General features: G+C 36.2%; 1 protein-coding gene and 2 pseudogenes across 1 annotated transcript; all 3 read left to right on the top strand.

Moving 5' to 3' along the window:
• The first annotated feature begins 550 nt into the window (after nt 1-550).
• LOC149000118 (calcium-binding protein CML37 pseudogene) lies at nt 551-1,189 on the top strand (annotated as a pseudogene).
• Nucleotides 1,190-3,932: 2,743 nt separating this feature from the next.
• Nucleotides 3,933-4,391, top strand: LOC149000117 (calcium-binding protein CML37 pseudogene; annotated as a pseudogene).
• A 2,884-nt stretch (nt 4,392-7,275) lies between these two features.
• LOC149000116 (E3 ubiquitin-protein ligase RSL1-like) lies at nt 7,276-20,212 on the top strand. The gene is made up of 3 exons (XM_089140511.1): nt 7,276-7,519; nt 15,183-15,271; nt 18,628-20,212. Exon 3 carries the CDS (start codon nt 18,635-18,637, stop codon nt 19,802-19,804), a length of 1,170 nt encoding a protein of 389 aa, XP_088996637.1. The 5' UTR covers nt 7,276-7,519; nt 15,183-15,271; nt 18,628-18,634; the 3' UTR covers nt 19,805-20,212.
• The last annotated feature ends 3,547 nt before the right edge of the window (nt 20,213-23,759 follow it).

Genomic DNA, 23,759 nt, shown 5'->3' with positions numbered 1-23,759 from the left:
CACAGAGAGATTCATGGTATTTTGTTCCATATTAACCTTTTAATGGAGAAATTTGAAAATTATATATATTATTTTTCTTTTTTATTTAGGGACTCTAATAATTGTTTAGCCCATTCTCTAGTTCGGAAAGCACTCGCTGTATCTACTTGTTAAAGCGGCCAAATTCCTCCCCATGGTTTCATGAAGAGTTATCTTCCTACTTTGGCCATTGACCTTTTAGTGAATGGACTTCCTTTCTACCAAATGAAAAAAAAAATGTGAAAAATGCTCGGAGACTAAACGATTTATCAGTTTTAAATAAAAATTTATATTAAAACACGTGCTGATAAAGTAAAACCCGTGGGGAAACCCCATCTCCTGCCGTTATCTGATGATTCTGATTACAATTTACAAGTCTACACACGCATTATCCACCAATCATTGACTACAAGAAGACCACTGAAAAAGAGAAAAGTCAAAAGAAGAAAACACATTTACCATACTACCCCTCTAACATCCAGTTATAAATTAATCCCCAACCTTCTTCTTTGCTTCAACTCACGAGCATCAACTGTCAACTGTTGTCTCCACTAGGAATTAAGAAATCAATCTTCCTTTCTCTAGAGAGCTCTCACTTCAGATCTTACTTCCTAAAATTTCAAGAGGTGATCATGAATAAGAAGGTGGAGAATCGTTCATCACTATCTGCAAATCCTGATTGCAGCCACCTTGAACGGCTGTTCCGCTACTTCGACGAGGACGGAGACGGCAAGATATCCAAGGAAGAGTTGCAGACTTGTGTTAAGAAGGTGGGCGGCGACTTGTCGGCCGAAGAGGCTGCGGCGGCGGTGGCGTCACTGGGTTCGGACGGTGATGGGGTGCTGGGTTTTGATGATTTTGTGAGGTTGATGGAAGGAAATGGAAAGGAGGTGGAGGAAGATTTGAAGGCGGCATTTGGGATGTATGCTGTGGATGGAAGTGATATCATAACTGCTAAGAGCTTGAAGAGGATGTTGAGTCGCCTCGGTGAGTCTAAAACGATTCGCGATTGTGAGAGAATTATTACTGTCTATGATTTGAATGGGGATGGTGTGCTTAGCTACGAAGAATTCAGAGCTATGATGAGTTAAACTGTTCCATTTAATTATTTGATTAATAAATCCACCAAATTCTGATTATTTGGATAACTTCTCTCTTCTTTTTTTTTCTTTTTTTTTTTTAGGACCTGAGCACAATTATTTATTTTGGATTTGAAAATTATTTGGATGGAGAATTATTCAGAATAATTCAATGAGTTAATTTATGGGTACAAATTAAAATTTAGATTAGGATTTGGATTAAAAAATTATTCATTTTCAAAAAAGAAAATTGGGAAAAAAGTTCAGATGTTTAAGTTTAGTAAATTGTATGTAAAACTAATCTAGACACCCACCAAGAGATTGATTATCTACAAAAATAAAAATAAAATAAAAACTATGGTTTTAGATTTTTTTTTATGGTCTAAAATGTGGCAAAGGATCAGAGAGCTTAGTGTCTTAGCTTCACCAGTTGTTTTCAAGTTGAGAATCTCAATCAATCGACAGAGAGAGAATTGTAATAGAATATGCAAAAATCTTTTGTAAAAAGAAGAATGGAAGAATCACATAACAGTTTGGAGCTACCTTTACCATTTGAATTGTCAAACAAATGAATTGCAGCCCCAACCACCAAGAGATTAGAGCCTACGAGTGTGCAGAAATTGTTTGCAAGAAAACTGAATGCAGAAAATTTATAGAGGAAGAAATATTAACCCTAACGTGGTTGCAGGAAAAATTGATGGTCTTTGCTTTTTCTCATGTTGTTATTAACCTCGCCAAAATATTCGCATGTAATTTGGTTCGGCCAAAATTTAACTGTGGAGTTTATTCTTATGGCCAAAATTTGAGAATTTTACTAAAATAATGGAAAAAATGCAGATTCGGGAAAATAAGCCGTATTATTCTAATTATGAGAATAATTCGCGAATTATTTGCAAAATTAAATAACCATGGACCTGAGTTTCATCTAGGTTAAGTTTATGCACAGCTTGACTATATTTTAAAAATATTTTTTATATATAATTCAAAACTAGAACGAGGCTTCACCTCTGACAGTAAGGAGATGTATTTTCTAGAGTTCCAACATTTAGTGCACACAACCCCAAAGAAGCCTACCTTATCTTAGAAGAGATTTACGGTGGATATTTCTTTTTCTTTTGAGTAATTGAGGGGGGTTGTTTTATAGATAACCAAACTTCACTCGCACAAAACTTATGAAGCCATTGCAGGTTGTTGATCCTTGAAACATAAGGAAAGAAATTACACTAAAATTAGGAAAGTGATTATACAGTATCAATTCATATCCTCTTTAAAATTAGAAATAAATTAAAGCAATATAAAGATAATATGTAGAAAATTTCTTGTCTTTTGTGTGAAATATAAGGCTCTTGTTTCACTGTAGATAGAAAAAGATTAGAATGAAATATCTCAAAATCTTCCCCAATTCTCATAATGACTCTATAAGAAAAACCATTGTATATACATAAAGTTTCAATTAAGTAAATAAATCAATTCATCGGACATCATGGTCCCATACAACGGAGGGTATACTGTATTCTTCGAGAAAGAGATTGGTGATGGACTCCAGGTTTAAATCTGCCCAAGTTCTCTATAAGAAAAGAAATATTGGCAAAATATTGCCTAAACATGGAGATATTCCGCCATTTCGTGAGGTGGCAAACCAAAACAGGGGGCAAAAACAATATTATCAAAAAATCACCTAAATATTGGGAGAAATCGCCGATTTATCGGTTTCTCGCGATATTTTGGTGAATTATTGTGATATTTTTGGGAGAATTTCTGTCAATTTTTTTTTTTTATAGAGTTTTTCTCTTTTATTTTTTATATTCTTGCTCCATTTGCTTCGATCTTCGACATTGACTCAAACGTACACAAAAAACAAATAATTCTAGGTACTCTAATAAATTGAGAAATGTTATTCAAAAGTGGAAATCTCCTTATGAGATGACAATGATATATATATAAAGCTAAGAAACCCTAAACATGTTACGTAAAAAAAAAAAAAAAACAACTTAAAATTGCATAGCTTTTCGAGTCGTCTATTTTGATATGTTGTGGCTCTGTAACTTCTCCCATGTCAAAAGCTACCGTTGTTTAAAGATTTACCGTAAAATCATGCATGTATCGATCAAAAACACTAATTTAGATGATGTTTTTTGTCAAATTAACAATCACAGTGTGTTTATTAGTATCAAATTAAACTCTACATCATATTTGGACCCAAAATGACTTGAAATACCCCAAAATAGAAAATCAAAATTCAGCCCAAGAACTTCACAAAATTTCGACTAAATTCATTGTTTCGCCAATTTTTCCAAGGTGCAAACTTTGGCGATTCTCTACTTCCATAGTCCCGTCTCTGATCCCACAAAACATTTAGGTCAACAAAATACGTTTTGAAAACTCCTCAGAATACTTCTGCCATTTTTTATTATGGTAAGAAAGACTCCAGATTTTTTTTTTTTAAAAAAACCTGCAAATGCTCTGTGTTTGGCTGGTTTACCAACTCCCTCCTAGTTGCCTTCCCGGCCCTGCTATTAGCTTTACCCTGTCCAGCCATCCCATAGACACCATCTGATAATTCCACATTTCGACTCGCACAGATTTCCACGTAGTCAAATGAAACTACTGGATATGACATGTTTACCAAACTACCCTTCCTAGATTCCCTTCACCGGGACCTGCAAACATCCAGAAGACAACGGTCAACACCGCCTCCTCTGAGTCCCTGAAAACTTATAAGTATCAATCCCTCAGCCTGTCAGCCACCTTCTCTCTAAGTATGCTCTCCTTCTAAAGCTGTGTTATTTCTCTCTCGATTCAAACCCAAGTTCTTACAAATTTAAGCTTACAGAGATGACAGCGAGGAAGGTGGAGAAGCGATCTCTAGCTGCCCATCCTGATTGCAGCCACCTCGAACGGTTGTTCCGGTACTTCGCTGAAGACGGCGACGGCAAGATATCACCGGCAGAGTTGCAAAGTTCTGTTACCAGCGTGGGCGGCGAGCTGTCGGCGGAAGAGGCACCAGTGGCGGTGGGGTCTTCGGACTCCGACGGCGATGGGTTGCTTGGGTTTGAAGATTTTGAGAAGTTGATGGAAAGGCATGGAAAAAAGGTGGAGGAGGATTTGAAGGAGGCGTTTGATATGTATGCCATGAATGGAACTGAGTTTATAACTGCTAAAAGCTTGAAGAAGATGCTGAATCGGCTCGGTGAGTCAAAAACGATTCGTGAGTGCAAGAGGATTATTGGTGTCTATGATTTGAATTGGGATGGGGTACTCAGCTACGAGGAGTTTAAAGCTGTGATGCTTTGAAGGTCTTGCATGTTGGGTTCCATTTGAACAGTGTGTCTGGAATTTCTGATCATAGAATTGGAAATTCTGAATTTCTTTGGAGCATCTTCTTGGTGCAGTCTGTTATAGGATCTGATCCTTGATATGGTTCATAATATTCCTAGGTTTAGTTCTCAATTTATCAAAACATCAATTGAAATTAGAAAAGGAAGAGCGTTTCTACCAAAAAAAAAAAAAAAAAGAAAAGTAAGAGGGATACACCATGAACAATGTGCATACACCTTGAAACTCGTCTTAATTAAATGCATAGTTTTGGTTAAGTTTGCTAGATTTGATTCTCAGACAACCAAAGGAGCAAAAAAAAGAAGATCAAACTAAGAACACCAGAAGATTTTAAGAGGAAAACCCTCAGGGGGAAGAAAACCGGCAAGTGTCATATTATCTACTAGTTTTAGCAAATTGAAAAAACTAATTACAAAGGAACAGATTTACATATTTATACAAAAAATCCTAAACTAAGATATAATCAACACTGTTCATATCTCAGGATAATCTAGGTTGTTGGATGAAAAATTTTCATATAAATCATATACACAAATAATTTTACCTGCCATCCCCCTTAGTCACGTAAAATCGGGCCCACACACGAAACAAAGTTGTTATGATAAGCATTTACTTATATGATAGCATCAACAATGAGCATACACCATGAAACTCGTCTTAACTAAATGCTTAGTGTTGGTTAAGTTGTCATGGTAAGCACAAAAGATAAGAACTTAACAATGATCTCTTGTCTAACTCAACTGTAATTGGGAAAATAAATGTGGTTATTCAGTATTGGTTTTAACACATATGTAGGTTAGAGGTGATCGGTGGAAATAATGCTAAATTGGAAGAGATTGATGAAATTTAGAATTCAAGCCGCCAATAGATCACTAATTGCGCATTCGGTAACTGTCTTTTATGAGAATGCCGTTATTTGCGATAATCATTTTCTAACATTTTTTTTATCAAAAAACGGTGGTTTAAACACAATTTTGACGGTTGGGAAAATTTTGTGCTGAGAACACTTAAGATGATGGAAATTAAAATAAAAAATAAAAAATAAAAAATAAAGGCGAAAAGTTAGAAGTTGGGTGTGAATAAATTTTGGGTTGACTGTCCTCTTTGACATAATTTTAACATACTTTTTGTTTTTGAAAATGAAGGACAAGTCAAAGTTATTTTGCATAAAATCTTCTCAAAAATAAAAATTGGACTAATTCATTTCTTGAAAACGAAAGAATAACCCATTTTACCAATCACTTTTTTACTCTCTTTAGTTGTCTGAGAACGAAAGAATGCAAAAACTTATTCCTTGCCCGTTACTAAACACCCCGTTAGAATTGGCCAACTATTCATAGAAAACATAAAATATTGTGAGAGAAGAAAAAAATCCATTGTGAGAAACCCTTGTTTCTGATGATTTCATTGTTGAGCTCCTTTCTACTTCGAAAAGAAAATTAAAAAGATAATAAAAAAAAGAAAATGAAATCTTAAGCTAGGGTAGCTTGGCTCTTTGTAATTGGTCTTTAGTGCCTATATTTTGTTATTTTTATGGGCTTGTGGGGCTTTGCTTTTTGTTTCCAGTTGTGCTCGCCTCTCCTTCTTTTTGTTCAATGAGTTATGAGAAATTGTCAAGGCCACCCTCTAAATTCCCTAAAATTAATGACAACTCTTGAATTATCCAATTTTTCAACTAGACTCTCTATAGGAAAAATATATAGATACCCTTTATTATTGGAAAATCACAATTAAGTGTTAATATAAGCAAATTAAACTTTTCAAAAAAGACGATAATACCCTTAAATGAAAAACCCTACACTCAACTCGTATTCCTCTTCCATTTGTAACCACTCTTCTTTTTTTCATTCTTGTGTCTTCTACATTTTTCTATTGTCTAACAAAAATTCTTTTTTTTCCTCCTCCATTTGCTTTCCTTAGGATATAGCGATAATATTAAAAGTAGATCAATAAAAACTATCTTAAGACTAACAATGTTAGTAATAAGACTATCTTAAGACTAATAGTGTTAGTAATAAGGGATTAGACTGATACATTCGGTAATTCAAAAAATGACATTAATTTGTTAATATACCAAATATTTGTTTGGTATCATTTGCAATTTCTAAAAGTGACTCAATTTACCAACCGGAGTTGGTCTTAGTGGTAAGTAGCTTGGTCTGCTTAAGCAAGATTTCGGTATTGAAACCTTGTGGGTATAAAAAAATTCCCGCTGGGAGACTCACCCACCACAGCCAAGTGTGTGATCCGAGTCGAACACCGGATTAGTTAGGACAAAGCCTTAAAAACCGGAGTTGGCAACCCAGATAGAACTAGGAACCTAACCCAAGGCTTAAGTTTTCTTATCTCTCTTTCTTCCATTCTCATTTTTTAAGCAATGATAAGATAAATAAAGATAAAACTCCTTCCAAAGCATATGATGGCTCACTCCTCTACAAAAATCCCAACCCTTTTTGAGTCTCTATAATTCACTTTTCTGTATACTTTTTTAGTTTTTTACTTCTCAGCTTTAAGCTTATGTGCATGGTCTACCAACCCTTCCTTTTTATAAGGCTTAATTTGTACGCTATTTAAATTTCTTGGGTCTTTTCTATTGTAGAAACAATTTGATGTAATTTCTATACCTTATTTAACGAAATAAAATCAAATGGAATACAAATTCTCCTATAATTTAGGAGTTAAATTTAGATTTCGAACTCTCTCTTTATTATTATTTTTTTTAATACAATTTAGATTTCGAACTTCAAAATTGAAATTGATTTCATTTCAGGGCAATAACGCAATTCAATAGAACTAATTTTAATAACTCTTCTTCTAAATTACACTTTGACTAACCAACTTTACCCTCCCAAAGAAAAACAAAAAACCCAACTTTTCAGTGTTAGTCTTTCGTTAAACGCGGCTTCATGGTTTCAGAGCGTATATTTCCTGATTACTTCATTTGCTCGTTCACTATAGAATCTGCTTCGTCTTCTTCCTTCACCCTTTAAAGATCAAACCTTCAAATTTTAAAATTGGTTTATCTTTAATTTTAAGGTTTGAACTATCAAAACCTCATAGCGATGGCAATGGTGATTCCTTAGCTTGTAAGTTTCTCTATCTTGATCATCAGAGTTCTAAATTCTTTTAGTTTCTTGCTCTCGTGATCGCTTGAGTTCTGAATTTTTTTAGTTTTTTTTTTTCTTTGAGGGTTATTATTATTATAATTATTTATTTATTTTTACTGTACTCCAGAGTTATCAGTGGAGATTGAAATGGACTCTGTAAAAGAGTTAGTTACGTTAAACTGAGTCAATTCGGTTCTGATGACCTAGTTTACTCAGTTCAACCGAGCGGACTCTGTGCGGGTCAGCAACAATGGTTGTTCCTGTAATACTGTTTAACGAAGCAGATCACTTGCATTGTGATACCTTGGGTTGAATGGTTCTATTCTTCGTTAATGAGGAAACAAGAAAGGGGATTTGGTTAGGATTGAGTTAACTCGGTATTTTTGAGATTTGAAGGAAAAGTGATGGTATTTTACACAGAAGAAGAAGCAAAAGATCTTTTTAGATTTGAGTAAAGTAATTCAGTTAATAATAAAGTAACTTAAAACAAAGCCGATAACGATTAGACATTAATACAAGACCACTTTTTGGATCAGGACTGCATTGTTATCCCTTGGTTAATGAAAACTCATACTTGAGTTTTGAAGAATTGTAGGAAGAACATTTTAATTGATGCTTTGTAGAATATAACGCTTCACCTCACGTCCATGTGTTCAAATGTGGGAGAAAGAATGAATTTAATTGGATTAAGGATCCAAAGGTCACCCAACTTGTTTTCCTTATTGGTGCAACTTCCATGGTTTGCTTTTTTACATTCACTCTGATGTGAATGAGGGCTAGTTCTTCTAGTATCTTATCAGAACCAACTATAAGCTGAGGTTCAAATTAGGGTTTCACAGTTTGAGGGTTAGGGTTTAGGATCTAGGGCAGCAAGAAAATAGGATTTAGGGTAGCCAAGAAATTGGGGTTGAGAATAGGGTTCGGAAATTTTAGGCAGCAAAGAAATTAGGGCTTGGATTAGGGTTTGGATGATCCGATAAGGCTGAAATTGAGATGGAAGGTCACTAGGGTTTGGGGGAATGAGGTTCTTAAAGTTTGGGATAGATCTAATAGTTAGATTAGTGTAGATTTGATTTTGAATTTTTGGGTCTATAGAGAAGTCGAAACAACAACAACAATAAGCCTTGTCCCAACTAAATGGAGTTGGCTACATAGATTCTTGCCTTCCAATCAGTTCTGTTTGAGGCCATGCTAGATACAAGGCCTAAGCTATGCATATCATTTCTCACCACTTTTCTTAAGGTTATCTTAGGTCTATCCCTAGCTCTTCTAATTCCTTCAATCTGGATTATATCACTTCTCCTTATAGGGGCATTTATAGGTCTTCGTTGAACGTGGTTGTGCCACCTTAAATGACTTTCTCGAAGCTTATCACTTATGGGAGCAACTCCCAACCCAACTCTAATATGATCATTTCCATATCTTATCCTTCCTAATTTTGCCACTCATCCATCTTAGCATCCTCATTTCTACTACATTGAGTTTATTTATGTGAGTCTTTTTAACAGTCCAATACTCTACACCGTACATCATAGCTGGTCAAACAACAGTCCTATAAAATTTTTCTTTAAGCTTTAATGGAATATGTCGATCACACAAGACCCCGGACTCACATCTCCTCTTCATCCACCCTATTTTAATTCTTTGGGAAACACATCTTCGAGAATTCAATAAAATAAAATCCAAGAAAAATGAAAGTTGCATTCTAAGATGGTTGAAGATGAATGGGATGAATTGAATGGTTACTTGAATATAGAGGGGTTAGGATGGGGACGGATGGATGGAGTGAAGGCAGACCAGCAGTTTGCCGAATGAAAATTCCTTCAGTCTAAAACCCTTGATGCTTGACACCTTGGTCTTTCCTTGCAATGAAACTATGAATAATTTTTTTCATCAAATATGTGTTTGTTACAAGCATAGGCTGTCTATTTGTACCCTTTATTATTTGTACCCTTTAAATTCATGTTTCAAACTTTCAATTTTGCTCGCATATAGCTGGGCATGTGCTGATCAAGAACCCCACTTTGGGTTCGGTTTTAAGCAAAAATAACACTCCCAGTGTGTTTGTTGGCCTCAAATTTGGACGGACACCTGAAAACAAGGCTAAAATGCCCAAAAAAACCCACCAAATGAAGGGTCAAATCCAAAGAGAAGATTATGATATCTCGGTGAAAAATTGTTGAATTGCAGAATTTCAGTCATCTTGGTCAGTATCGAGATAACCGAGATGACCTTGACCTAGACTGACTCAAATATTAATTTAAAAACAGATTTGGACTACTAACAAACTCCTCAACTAGGTTTGAGTAGGGCTATCAAAATGACCAAAATACCCCTAGAACCGAGTATGCTTCTAATGCTACTGGGTAGTAACTTAGGCTGCTTGACCTACATCAACTTTCCCCTTCTTGAAAAAATTCATCCTCGGATTTTGTAGTGATGTAGGGGGAATAACATGTTTGTAGCACCTTGTATCACTTCTATGCAAAACTCAGGCAGTGTAGGGCCACTAGGAATGAAGCCTTCAACTCTGGGAGCTTACTGTTTAAAAAACCATGGCAGCATGGCAAATTCATCATGCTCATGCTCAAAATCAACAACCATGCTTGTGGGATCTTCTTTAATAATAGCTTCCCTTGGTGCGGTTATCTTGATCATGTTTTCATGAACATCTGTAGAACCATCTCCAGCCTTGTTTTCTTCGCTTCCATTGTTTTAGCCTTGCTTGCTTTGACCTTGTCTATTTTGATTCCTTCAAGAAGCTCTTTGAGACCAAGGGCATGGTGGGTGTCACATGGAACAGGGGCTGGATCAAGTAACACTTCTGGTGTCACTTCAAATTTTTTGGGCAGCAACACTATCTTCCACTATTTCTACTATAAAGATCTTGGGCATTTCATTAAGCTGATGGTAATATTCCAGGTATTCTTCTTCATCGATGCTTGCTATTAGAGGTGGACATGTGACTTCATCTTCAGTGTGTTGGTGGATGGTGTCAAGGGTGGCAATTCCTTTCTTTTGAGGACAGTCTCTGGCAGAGGGCCCTCTTTCATGGCAGTAGAAACATTGACCTGGCTGTTGCTGTTGATGTGGCCTTTTCCTTGTAGTTGCCTTAGGAGGATTAGTATTTTGTGGAAAAACTATAGATAAGTGGAGGCGGGTGTGAATGATTTGGCAGGTGGCAGATTCCTCCTGTAGTCAAAACCCTGATTGTTGTATCTCCTGTGGTTATTTCCACCAAAGAAGTAAGCCCTGATGTGCTCTTCTATGGTGGGTGGTATGTGATGATTGTGTCTTTCTTTATGTGGCCTTTCTCCACCTTTATACTTGTCATAAATAAGACTCTCATACTTAGATTCTTTGGTGTGACCATTCCTTTCTCTCTCTTCTTTGTAACCACACAGAATTTTGGTGTAGGTATCTCTGTCACTATATTCCCTCTATATTTACAATCTCTGGTGTTAGGAACTCCAGTGTGCACATTTTTGCTGGCACCTTCCCAATTCCTACTTCAATTTTGGAGGACCTCTGGTGGCATTATCGTTTGGAAGGAGTTCAGTTGATATTATTGTCGAGTCCTATACTCTTGTGGGAAAAATATGTTGCACAAATGCTCTGTCATCTCCACCCAAGTAATAGGTTTATTGCCTTCGTATTTCATATTCCTTTTTTATGTTGCTCGATTGTTCATGAGCATAATCCACTAGTTGATCATGTGGTAGTCTCATCTTGCTATACTGAGGTAAATCATACCAATAAAAGATAATTGTCTTAATATTATAACCACTTATGAAATACCTGGAGATTATCAACACTGTCATATTTCTTCAATTCATACGTCTTTGGATGCGTATAATGTAATTTACTCATCAGTGCCTATGATAATGAGATTGAAAACAGTCTTTGGTTGGTCTACCATGCTCTGGTACCACTTTGATGTAGCCTTATGTGAATGAAGGCCAGTTCTTTCAGGATTTTATCAAACCAACCTTAGACTGAGGTTCAGATTAGGGTTTAACAGTTTTAGGTTTTGGGTATGGGAATCTAGAAGGAATTAGGGTTTAGGATAGGGTTTGGGAATTTAAGGCATCCAAGGAACTACGGTTTAAAATAAGATTTGCAAATTTTGGGCAGCAAAGGAATTCGGGCTTAGACTAGGATTTGGTTAGTTTGATAGGGCTGAAATTGGGATGGAAGGTCAGTAGGGTTTGGGGCATGAGGTTCCTCAAGTTCAGGATAGATCTAATGGTTAGATTGGCATAGATTTGACCTTGAATATGGGTCTCTAGAAAAGTCTGAAAACTCAATAAAATCCTAGAAAAATAAAATTGTAGTGTAAGATGGTAGAAGATGAATGGGATGAATTGAATGGTTGCTTACTTAAATATCGAGGGGCTAGGATGGAAACGGATGGATGGAGTGAAGGCAGAGTAGCAGTTTGCCGGAGGAAAATTCCTTCAATCTAAAACCCTTGATGCTCGACACCTTGTTCTCTTCTTGAATGAAACTCTGAATAACTTTATTCATCAAATCTGTGTTTGTTACAAGCATAGGCTGTCTACTTATAGCCTTTATTACCGACTTTTGAGAGGACTTATCATGAAAAACAGAATTTAATTAGGACTTTTATCTTAAATAGGACCCTTATCTCATCCTAGACTGACTCAAATAATAATTTAAAAACAGATTTGGGTTTCTAACATCTCCTAATTATAGTTATGCCCAGCTGGGTTCAAGTAGGGCCGTCAAAATGACCAAAATACCCCTGGTATCGAATTATGCTTCTGATGCTACTAGGCTGTAACCGAGGCTGCTGGACCTGCATCAAACTTGCACCACTTCTTGCTCAACCATCCTCGCCTCTTTTTATTCCTCTATCTACTGTTTAACAAACTGTCAGTAAGTGTTCATTATATAGCATTATAGATGATACAGTGTCTACAGGACCAGCCCGAGTTGGGTTGTTCATGGGTTGTAATAGGTTAAGTTTGCATTAATGTGGGTCAATGGGATAAATATTGTGATGCCAATCAATGGTTCGATTGTATCAAGTCCCAAGATTTTTGCAGGGTTGAGAATTGAGATGGGGTATCTTAACTGGGTTTTTGAATGATTTGTTTCAGTTAAGAATTGAAGAATGTGTGTGGGATGGGGTAACAGTGGATTGTTTCATGTTTGAACTATTCTGACAGTTAGAAATAGGCTTTTTCAAAAAAGTTAGTGTACCAGATTTTAAGTTTGGGGGTTGGAGTTAGGGTCATCACTCATCAGGAATGATGGTGGGTTGGGGCTGTTACTTGGATGTAGTGAGGTCCAAATCTTATTGAGGTTAGATGGGGTTGAATTTCTGATGGAAGTTAGGGTTTCTTGGGGAGTTTCAAGAAATGGGCTTGATCAAGGGTTTGGGGGATGATAGAGATTTGATCCTCTGATTGAGAGTTTCAATCAAGTCCTTTTTGTTTGGTTTCCTTATCTGAAATCCTAGTTCTATGTATTCCAATACATTCAATAACTGTTTGCTCAAGCTCCAAGCCTTCGACAGCAGGGCTGTAGACTTTCATTTTGAGAATCAACTCATAGAAATTAACCATAAAACAAATTTAAAGTGATACTGCAACATTGTTTGATTGAGTTTATTATTTTTACATTATTGTGGCCTCCTTTTTCATATGATATTGGGAGATCTTCATGGTTTCTCTGCTGTAGCCTTTCATTTGGGGATGAATATATAAAAGTTAACCATTGAACAAATTTAAGGTTGTTGGCTCCAAGTAATTAGGCCTTGGAATGCTGCATTCTTGCTTGAACGAGTTTATTATTTTTTTCTTTCTTCTGGCCTTCCTTTTCATATGATGTTGAGAAACTTCAATGGTTTTCGTTTGGTTTTTGTTTGTGTGGTTATGCTTATATAAACAAACAGAAAGGGAGTACAAAAGATGGTTAGAGGAGATCTGGTTTAGAAGGTCTTTGTCTTCTACACAACCCAATTCAATTTCATTTCGAAGTTTGAATGGCTGTTAATTTTAATTATCATGTACACCTGCATTTGCAGTGAGATAGGGTAGGTTAAGAGTTTTGAATGAATAGTGCTGATTGATTGAAGTTGGGAAATTGTATCCTGTGGCTGTTCACTGCCTTTAGGTGTATTACAATTGGTTGAATGAATAAATATGGTGCCTTATGAGAAGTTGTGTGAGAAATAAAAAGAATTTGGATAGAGAAGATCCTTCTTAGAAGAAAATCTGCCACAAAGCCCAACAGAGTAGTATTTATTGAAAGGATTTCAGTATGACTCAAAGAATTTCCCCTTGAGATTCTTGAAAGCATCATATGACATTAAGCCATAGACTTGATTAGCTTAACAATCTTATTATGTAAAGTCGTCCAGGATATGTTTTGATGTGTGATCCAGTTGACGAGGCCTCCCTGAATGGCTTCAATGTCTATTTATCCAATATATGTTTGATAGAATGGTGGCTGGATTTTGTGACAAGTATGACGAACAGGTCCTGCACTCATATGCCTAATTTCAACCGGCCAAAGTTGGTACTGTAAATATTCCTTCTAATGATTATTTGAAAATGATGGAAAACAAGGGAACATCTGAAGTGATAGGGAAAAGTCCAATACATGGGACACTACGTATTTTTTGTATGACATTTAATACAATGTTTTCCTTAGCCAGGTGGTAAGTTTAGTGGTGACCAACACTGTGGACAGGTATGGCCAAGGACCCCTTCCTGTATGTGTATGCCCACTCAAATCATACTTCACCTTATGGTTAGATGATGTTTGGTGCAATCATTAGTCAAGTTTTTGGAAATTGTTGAAGCCAAGTGAGAGGCTGCAAATATAAGAAAATGGCCAATACTGATACATGGGGCAACATAATTGAATCTCATCGTGAAATTTGTCCAGTAGTTGGACTTGCCAATTGCCCTTCTATGTAGTGTAGATTTTTCTGCACTGTCAGGGATAGTTAATTTTTATGAATTGCCTGAATGATCTTTTGTCAAAGCACTAGAGACCATACCATGGAGTTTCAAATGGCTAGGCTCTTCGCCGTAATGGGTACAAGGTCTGAAGAACATTCCCTCACTGACGGATATAGTATACATACTTTTGCCTGTAGCTCTCCCAAGTAACACTTGATTCATATGGTTACGGAAGTTAAACAAGACAGTTGAGTTTGGGATCATGGAATAAGGCATGGAAAACTGATTAAAATAAATACTTAGGTCAGACAAAAATAAAATGGAAATGAGACAACTTATACAGCGCATGATAAAGGAAGCTCAAGTCACAAACAGAAATGACCAAATTAATGTCCAACACCAGATAAAGATGTAGACATAAATGTGTCAAAATATCCTACAATTTCTGTAATCGCTGATTAGAGTCTTAGTTAACACAAATCTGGTGGGTAATGTTGTTATTTATTCAGTCCTGTTTTTTTATTTCACAAACAGAATTGATCAAATTGATGTTCAACATTAAATAATGTTGTAGTGATAAATGTATCAATGTTCCCTGCAATTTCTGTAACAGCTGGTTTGGATCCATTCATTACACAAATCTGATGGGTTGCATTGTTATTTGTTCAGCCTTGCTTTATTATTCAGTACTGTTTTCTATTTTGCAGACCGGAGTTTCTGTAGGGGTCAACTGAGATTCTGTTGGCAATCCTTTTGATTTTTTGGTTGTATCTTCTTGACTTGAAATTTTCCAGAGGTACCCACTCAGCAAAACTTATTTGCACTGTTCAGCTTGTTTATGCTTCCCCTTTTTTGCATGGCTATTGAATTGTTTGATGTTTGTCTGCCTGCATAATGGCAGAATGACAAGTCACAACTGAATTTGGAGTGGAAAGTATTAAAAATAAGAGGATGTTCCCGTTTATTCCGTCATTTCTTGTTAGAAGTCAGCATTAGTGAGAGTATCAAATTTTGTATCTCTTATTCTCTTTTGGTTTTATAAGAAGTGAATTGTTCAAGAATTTCACTGTTGGATAATATAGGCAAACTAAACAAGAATTACTTGAAGATGAATGACAAAACAGTAGTTTAGTAGAAATTTATAAGCTAATGGCAGAGTGGTGATAAATGGAAGTTTAAACTAAAGGAAAAGAGCACAAGAGTGGATTGTGATTTGTAAATTGAGGGAAAGGGTGCAGTTGGAATAAACTGATAACAGAGGACAAAATTAGAATTATGTGATAAACGGGTTAAGGAAAAAGAATATAAGGGAGTAAGACACCTAAGGCGAAGCAATATAAGGAATAGAAGGGTAATTTATGTCAAGTTGGATTTGGAATAATTGCATACAGAAGCTGGTAATTGAAGCAATAGATGTATCAGATATGTAAAGGAATTTTTGCAAATAGGCTGTAAAATCACACTTTGGAGGAAATTTGGGCCACTATTCTTTTTGATGTTAAGGACTGAATGGTTCTTTGCAGAGGGCTCTTGGGGTCTAGTTTGAGAACCAATACCACAGAGCAATCTGGGATTTCTATTCCATGTCAGGCTGAGCTGCGTTGCCAGTATTGTGTTTTTTTTCTTCTTTTTCCCCTCTAGTTCTTGTGGCTCTCGTCTTGAGCTCCAGAATTTTGTGGGAAAATGGCTAGCAGTGGGGGTTGTCCCTGGGATTGACTGTGGCATGCACACACTCAGATATATATGTGGATATATTTTAGAGACCAATGCAGCAGAGCGATCTGGGATTTCTAATCCATGTCAGGTCGAGCTTCATTGGCAATCTCATGTTGTGTTCTTTTCTAGTGCTTGAAGCTCTTATCTTGAGAGCTCCAGAATTTTATATATATATATATATATATATATATATATGTGTGTGTGTGTGTGTGTGTGTGTCAGATGTTTGCTGTTACAGGTTGACAGCTGGGTGAAAAAGGGAGAAGGGGTTACTGCTTGCAGTCAAGAGGGTTGGAGAGATGGAAAGTGCAGCTGGTATAGGCAGTTACATCAACCCTCAAAAACAAAGAAGGAAGAATAACAGAATGGGAAGCTTGATCAGAAGGGAAAGAAGAAGATGGGATCCGTTGGAATTGATACCAAGCTGCTGGAGGATTGGATAAGAGATGGGGAAAATTGTGGGGAAAGGGGAAAGCAACTGTACAATCACACACTCTAAAGAGGAAACTCAACTTCCTATTTAATTCACTATGTTTATAGCATTTTTTTTTTTTTTTGGTTCTTTTGTGGTGAACTATATTTACAGTTGGGTTGCAAGTATAATAAATATATAAAGGGAAAAACAACATGATTCCTAATTAGGCTTGAAACTGAACCTTGCAAACTCAAACTAACTCTATCCAACTCCTATGTAGCTAATGAAAGACTGAACATAGGGCTGGTTGTTTTTTTTTTTTGGAGGGTGGGGGGGGGGGGTTGTAGGTCTTTAAATCCCATCAGGCTGGTCCAACCATCCATGTGAATTGCATCACTCACACTCTTCAATTTTCACCTCCTTATTATCCTTCTTAGTGTAATTAATAGTTACATGCCATATGCTTTGTCTGCTTTCTACTTATCTTAAAACCCCTCAATTCTATGTTTGATCTTCATAACTCCAACCTTCTAGGTTTCATGCTCTGTCCCATCCTCTAGAAGAATATTATTAATAAAAAAAGATACTCCAAGGAACCTCATCTTGAATGATTTTGTTGCAGTCATTCATGATAAAAACCAACAAATAATAATCTCAGCCCTTTCGTGTATTCATCTCTTCAGATAGCTAAGTAAATCCTGAAAAGAGATGCAGCAGCTGAGTGTCAAATGGAGATCTAACAACAGACAAATTTTCATAGGAGGGGGACTCAATTTGGGCGGCTGTCTCTTGTCTTAAACCCATGGCTAATGTTGGGTCAGGAGTGGAACAATTACTCAACTCATAAAAGAAGCAAGGGAAGTGAAAGAAGAAGATGATAGGGTATTGAGAGATCGACGGAGGTAGTTGTGGGTGGTAACTGTGAGATTTGCTATCTCAGCCTGGGCCCTCTTACACAGTTATTTCAGCTGTTGGAACAAATATCTTGCTTAGATCTGAAGCAACCGTGGTTCCATTGATTTTAAAATTTCAACTGTTTAATATTACAACTGATGGCCCCTTTGTATATCGGCCTGGTTTCTAGAAAGCAAAGAGCTAAAATTTATAACCTTACAACTGGAAGGGTAGAACACGGAATTAGAAGGTGCTGAAAATAAGAAATTATTCGCTTTGCAAGGTTCTATTAACATGAATTTGCTAAAACCAACTTGCTTGCTGAATAGTCAACATAGATAAATAGAAGTAGAAGCAAATAAAAATTGAAGCAACTGTAGCTGATCTCCCCTCCTTGCTGCTGACTTGTTTTCTAGTTAAAACAAAGTAGGAGAAAGATTTGATCTTCAACTTTGGTCTTCTAGAAGGGCTGGGCTGAACCAGTCTAAAACAAGCTCACTTGGTCAGCTGCTGGAAAAAGTATGATCCAAAATGGGAAAAATATTCTGGAATATGTGCTGGAAATATTTTTTGTATTCATACTTAGAATGAATTTTTTTTTTTTGTACATTACATTCTCATTATAAATCAAACCATATTTGCAAGATCATTTGCAGAAAGATTCTGGTTATCAGGCTATGTCTGTGAATGTTGGTGGAAGATAACTAGCAGAGGAGTAAATTTCTCTTCTTCCCCTTTTTTTTTTTTTTTGCTTTGCTTTCTAGCCTTGTTCAACTAATGAAATGAGAGATAAAAAATCAATCAAATTCCTGAATTCTTTGGTATTTAAAATCCATAAGATTGTTTCACGCCATTGTCTTCTTTGTCTTCTCAAAACTCAGTATTTCTTCTAGTGCATGCAGAGTATAGTTAATTTATTAGGTTAGTATATTTGCTTCCAACTTTTCCATCTTGTTGGTTTGGTGGTGGGGCGATGGATTTCTACTCTATTGTGATTGCGCTGTGCTATTGATTTCAGTATTGTTAAACCTGTATTCTATTTTTTTGGTTTCCTCAAGTGAATACAAATATTTAATATTTTTTTGGGTTCAGTCTACAAGGTTTTCTTATATCAGTTTATGCAACAGAGAAGACATGGGAGAAGCAAACAATACATGTAGTGATGCAAAAATGAAGAAACAGTGTGAGAGCAGCAAGGAGAGCGAGCTGGGAGATGATGCAAGGCCTATTGAGATAATTGATATTGAAAATCATCTCCCTGACACTTCTATCTCTTTGAGAGGATGCTACAAAGTGAGGAACACAACAAAGAGACAATGTATGAGCAGCAAAGAGAGGGAAGATGATGATGAAAGACCCACAGAGATAATTGATGTGGAAAATGTTCTCCATTACACTCCCATCTCATCGAGAGGACACAACAAGAAGGAGCCAATCTTGGTTGAGCAATATTCTGAAGAAAGAGAACTTCAAGAAGCAATCCGAACCTCAATCCTTCAGGATATGTCAATTATAGACCTCTCAGAAGGAGATGAAGTAGAGGAAATAAAGCCCAATAAAGTCTTGAGGTTTCAAAAGAAGCCCTTTTTAAACCCTTCAGTGACTGAAACTGGACAATCTTCTAAGTCAGATTCTTCCATATCTGAAATGGGGCAAGCTCCCAGCCCTACTAATTCAACATTTTCTTGTGAAATCTGTGTTGAGCTTAAACCACAGAGTGAGTTGTTCAACATAAAGGGCTGCACACACTCTTACTGTTCAGAGTGCATGGTCAGGTATGTGGCCTCAAAGCTCCAAGACAACATAACATCAATCCGATGTCCTGAATTGAATTGTAAAGGAATTCTGGAACCTGAGTTCTGTCAGTCCATTCTTCCCCCTGAGGTGTTTGACCGCTGGGGAAGTGCTTTATGTGAGTCTCTTTTTCTTGGATCACCAAAACTTTACTGCCCATACAAGGACTGTTCTGCACTACTACTAGATGATGGAGGGGTAGTTGTTGAAGAATCAGAATGTCCAAATTGTCGCAGACTGTTTTGTGCAAAATGTAAGGTACCTTGGCATTCTGGGATTAACTGTCAAGAGTTCCAGAAATTAAATGAGAATGAAAGATCAAGAGAAGACATCATGTTTATGTTGCTTGCAAAGGAGAAAAGATGGCAGAGGTGTGTTAGGTGCAAAGCAATAGTTGAGAGGATCGATGGTTGCTTGTATATGTTATGCCGGTGTGGTTTTGCTTTCTGTTACAACTGTGGGTCTCCAATGACTGGTAATTACCATTACTGTACCAAGTGTATGCGTTAATCTTCAGAAACTGTTTAGATAATGACTTTCCCCATTAATATTGTTGGTCACTGTTAAGTGGTCTATCTCTGACATATATTTATCCCTAAATTCAAGGATAGGCTAACATGGATGCCATTGGTTTATACTGGATATTAGAGCATTTGAAAATGCAAATATTGTGAAGAAATTTTAGATGTTATTGTTTCTTACACAACATTCTTATTAAGAAAGGGAAGACAAACCTGGATGCCCATTAATTCATGCTGGCCACTGGATCATTTCAGAACTCAAATATTGTGAAGCAATTTATGGTATGAATGGTAAGAATACTGCATATCTTTTTTTGCATATTTATTTGACCCCTGAATTTATGATCAGTTGTATTAAAAATCATGGAACAGATTAAACTTACTACTTATCCTCATTTTCCACCCCAACCCCATGAAAAAAAAGAGATGGTTATCTTGTCCTTCAGTTTTTTTCTCCAGCAAACTACAGAGATTACAGATAAACACAGAATACACTGCAGGCTGCACTTCATTTTCTCTAGTGAACTTTCAGCTCAGCATGAGAATGCACAATGAATGATCAGTTCCATTTATTGCTTGTTTTTATTTTCATCTTGCTTCTCTATATCGTGCAGTACAGATTCACATCTGAACCAGTTGATATGAGATGGCAAACCATATGGTCAGTGCTGGTGGTGTTTATGAACTGGGATTCTTCAGTTCCATGAAACACCTTGTCCCTGTATTCTCATGCCTCTCTTTGATATACGTATTACAATATGTATCATATAAATTTTTAACCATTGGTTGAGTTCTAATACTCACGGTCTTCTGTGAGTAATTTATTTCTTGCAATCCAGAGATGGGTTCAATTGGCTTTTCTTTCAAACTGATTCTGAGTTCCTGTACAAGTAGATTAAAATCCTTTTAACATCCTTCTTCTGTATAAAGACTAATCCAACATCATGGAATCAAACTTCTATATCATCTATAGAAGACTATGAAAATACATAACTCCCTCTTTTGTTATTTCTAAGGGATTGGCATCAATTGATGCATCAAACTTCTTATTTTATTTTCATTATTATTATTATTATTTTGGTTTTTTTTTTTTCTGCAAATGGATCATTTGTATTAAAAGTGAAAAGTAGTAAGAGTATTTCAGCTTAATCCCCAAGAATGCTTGGAAAGACCAGAGTACCTTTGCCATATGATCCCTAAACGCTTCACCTTAATAGAAAACTAGAAATATATCTACTACATATCCTTCTTTGAGAATGGTTAGTACTCGAAGTAATGAAATAATCGTTTACCACATTCACATTTTATCATGGGACCAGTCTATAAAACCTGGGCAGTGGTTTCTCAATCCAGAAATCCCAACTCTCCTTCGCTTGTAATTCACTAGTCACCAATCACCATTGTTGGTCGACCAATTCACTATTATGATTTAAACACTCCTGTCTATATTGTCTAACCCAGCTGCCCATTTAGATAGTATCCCTTTCACGTATGGTTTTGAACACAAGCACGATCTAATATAGACGATTAATTTTCTTTTATGGTGACAGACAATCTCTCTCTATATATAGTTTATTGTTAAAGGCAATGTTTTGTGGAATTAATATGTTATGTGACAAATTAATTATTGTATGTTTTTCTTGTTATTTTTACACATATATAGATCCAAAAGAAGGAGAAATGGTTTCAGATGAGGTTTGATTTCATGGAAATATATGGGAATTTTGGACTTAATTGCAAAAAACTGAGATTTCTCTTAATCAATCTTTACCAAAATAAAGCTCTAAATGACAAAGAATCAAGGCCAAATAGAATAATGGATTAAAAATGGAGAACTTTGTCTCTAAAAATTTTCTTCAGAAACAACAATAATATTCTTTTTTTTTTTTAAACAAAAAACAACAATAATATTCAGTTGCCTTCAAAATATGCAAAAAACATGATTTTATAATGTGAAAAAAACAAAAAATTACGAAAATGCTAGTGAAACAGTAAAATGTCCCAAAATGCCCTCAAAATGATTTGGAAACACGAAAAAACGATGTCCATCATTGCAAAGTAGCGTGTCATTCTCACACGCTCGTTTTGGATCAAGATGACAAATTTCATCCCATTCTAAGTCTAGGACCTAGAGTTATCCCCTGCGCTACCCCATTTGCATCATTCTCCCCTGTTAGTAAAATATTCGTCATCGAATTTGCTTCATCTTCATTGATATCAATCACTTCAGGGGCTGCTTCTTTTGAATGATAAGGTGACATATTTTCCACATTAAAAATGCCAGAAACATTGTCCTCACCAAACAGTTCAATCTTGTAAGTATTATCATTGATGCACTCAATAACTTTGAATCGCCCTTCAGCTCTACGGCGTAGTTTGCCAAACCTATCAGCGGGGAAACACTCTCGCTGGAGATGATTCCACACTAAATCACATTCTTGGAAGAAAAAAACCCTTTTTCTGTGCTTATCTACCTGCTATTTGTACTTCATATTCTGTTTTTTATACGATCATGAACTTGTGAATGCAATTCTTTAATTTGCTTAGCTTGCTCTTCTACAAAACTGAATTGCTTGTGAACTGGCAATAGTGTGAGGTCTAAAGGAGTAATCGGATTATGCCAATAGACTATCTCAAAGGGACTCTTGCCTGTAGTGCGATTTTGTGACCTATTGTAGGCGATAGACTATCTCTTCATCTGTGTATCTTCGCCTTTCCTTCTCTATAATGTTGCTTCATAACATGTTTTATCAATTTAATGGTTACTAATTTAACCTTTTGAGCCTCAGTCAACTCTTTATATAAAAAACTTGTTCTACTATATGTAACCAATCAATGAACTCATCAAGATGAGCCTTACCTTCAAAATCAGGAATTTCAATCTTCATTCCGATATTCTGAAAAGGGTTTCGTGCTCTCCGATTATGTTCACGATTTGGATTGGCAAAAGGATTGGCTCTCTCTTCTTCTTCATCAAAGACGTCCTCAAATTCCTCTCCTTCTTCAAAGTGAGATTGAATGCTCAACCTAGCTTGTGTAAGTTGTCGTTCCGAATCTTGGATCCGTCTTTTCTGCTCTTCGAGTTCTATGTTTCGCAGGTCTCTATGAGGAAATTGTTTGTCTGCTACAGGAATGCCTCCACGAGCACCTCGTCGCCCCTGACCTCCACGATTCTATTCAGCCATTGGTATAAGCAACTTGCCTCTGATACCAAAATGATGTCGAAACGACAAAGAATCAAGGCCAAACAGAAAAATGGATTGAAAATGGAGAACACTATCTCTTAAAAGTTTCTTCAGAAACAACAATGTTCAACTGCCTTCAAAAGATGCAAATAACATGATTTTATAGTGCCAAGGAGCCCCTAAAATGGAGAACACAAAATTACAAGAAAGCCACAAAGAATAGTAAAATGCTCAAAAAGATCCCAAAACGCGAAAAACAATATCCATCACTACAAAATGTGTGTCGTTCTCACAAACTTGTTTCGGATCAACATGAAAATTTTCATCCCAATTCGAGTCGAGGACCCTAAGTTACCCCATGTGCATCACTTTTCCTCCTATGTTTATTCGAAAAACTTGGTATTAATACATATAATAAACACATGAAGATAGAACTCATGTAAGGCTCTCATTGCCTTATGTGACCTATTGCACCCGATTAATAGAAATATATGGTTGTTTTATGGATTGATTAGTTGTCGTACATATCCATACCCAAACCATTACTACATCAAACTTACTATTATATGAGAGAAAGAAATGAGATCTCAAACATTTCCTAATAGGCTTTTTTTTATAACGAGAACTATACAAAGGACAAACTAGCTAGAGAGAGAGAGGTTTCCTAAACATGAGAGAGACAGATCCAAAACATTTTCTTTTTACAATTTTATTACAAGGACAAGAGTTAGAAGTATAGAGTTTTATTTATAAGAAGTA

The sequence above is a fragment of the Hakea prostrata genome, chromosome 11 (genome assembly GCF_041222555.1).
Source record: "Hakea prostrata isolate BN-2017 chromosome 11, UWA_Hpros_2, whole genome shotgun sequence".
Lineage (NCBI taxonomy): Eukaryota > Viridiplantae > Streptophyta > Magnoliopsida > Proteales > Proteaceae > Hakea > Hakea prostrata.
Note: the sequence above shows the minus strand (reverse complement) of the source record. Positions and strands in the feature narration are given on the sequence as shown.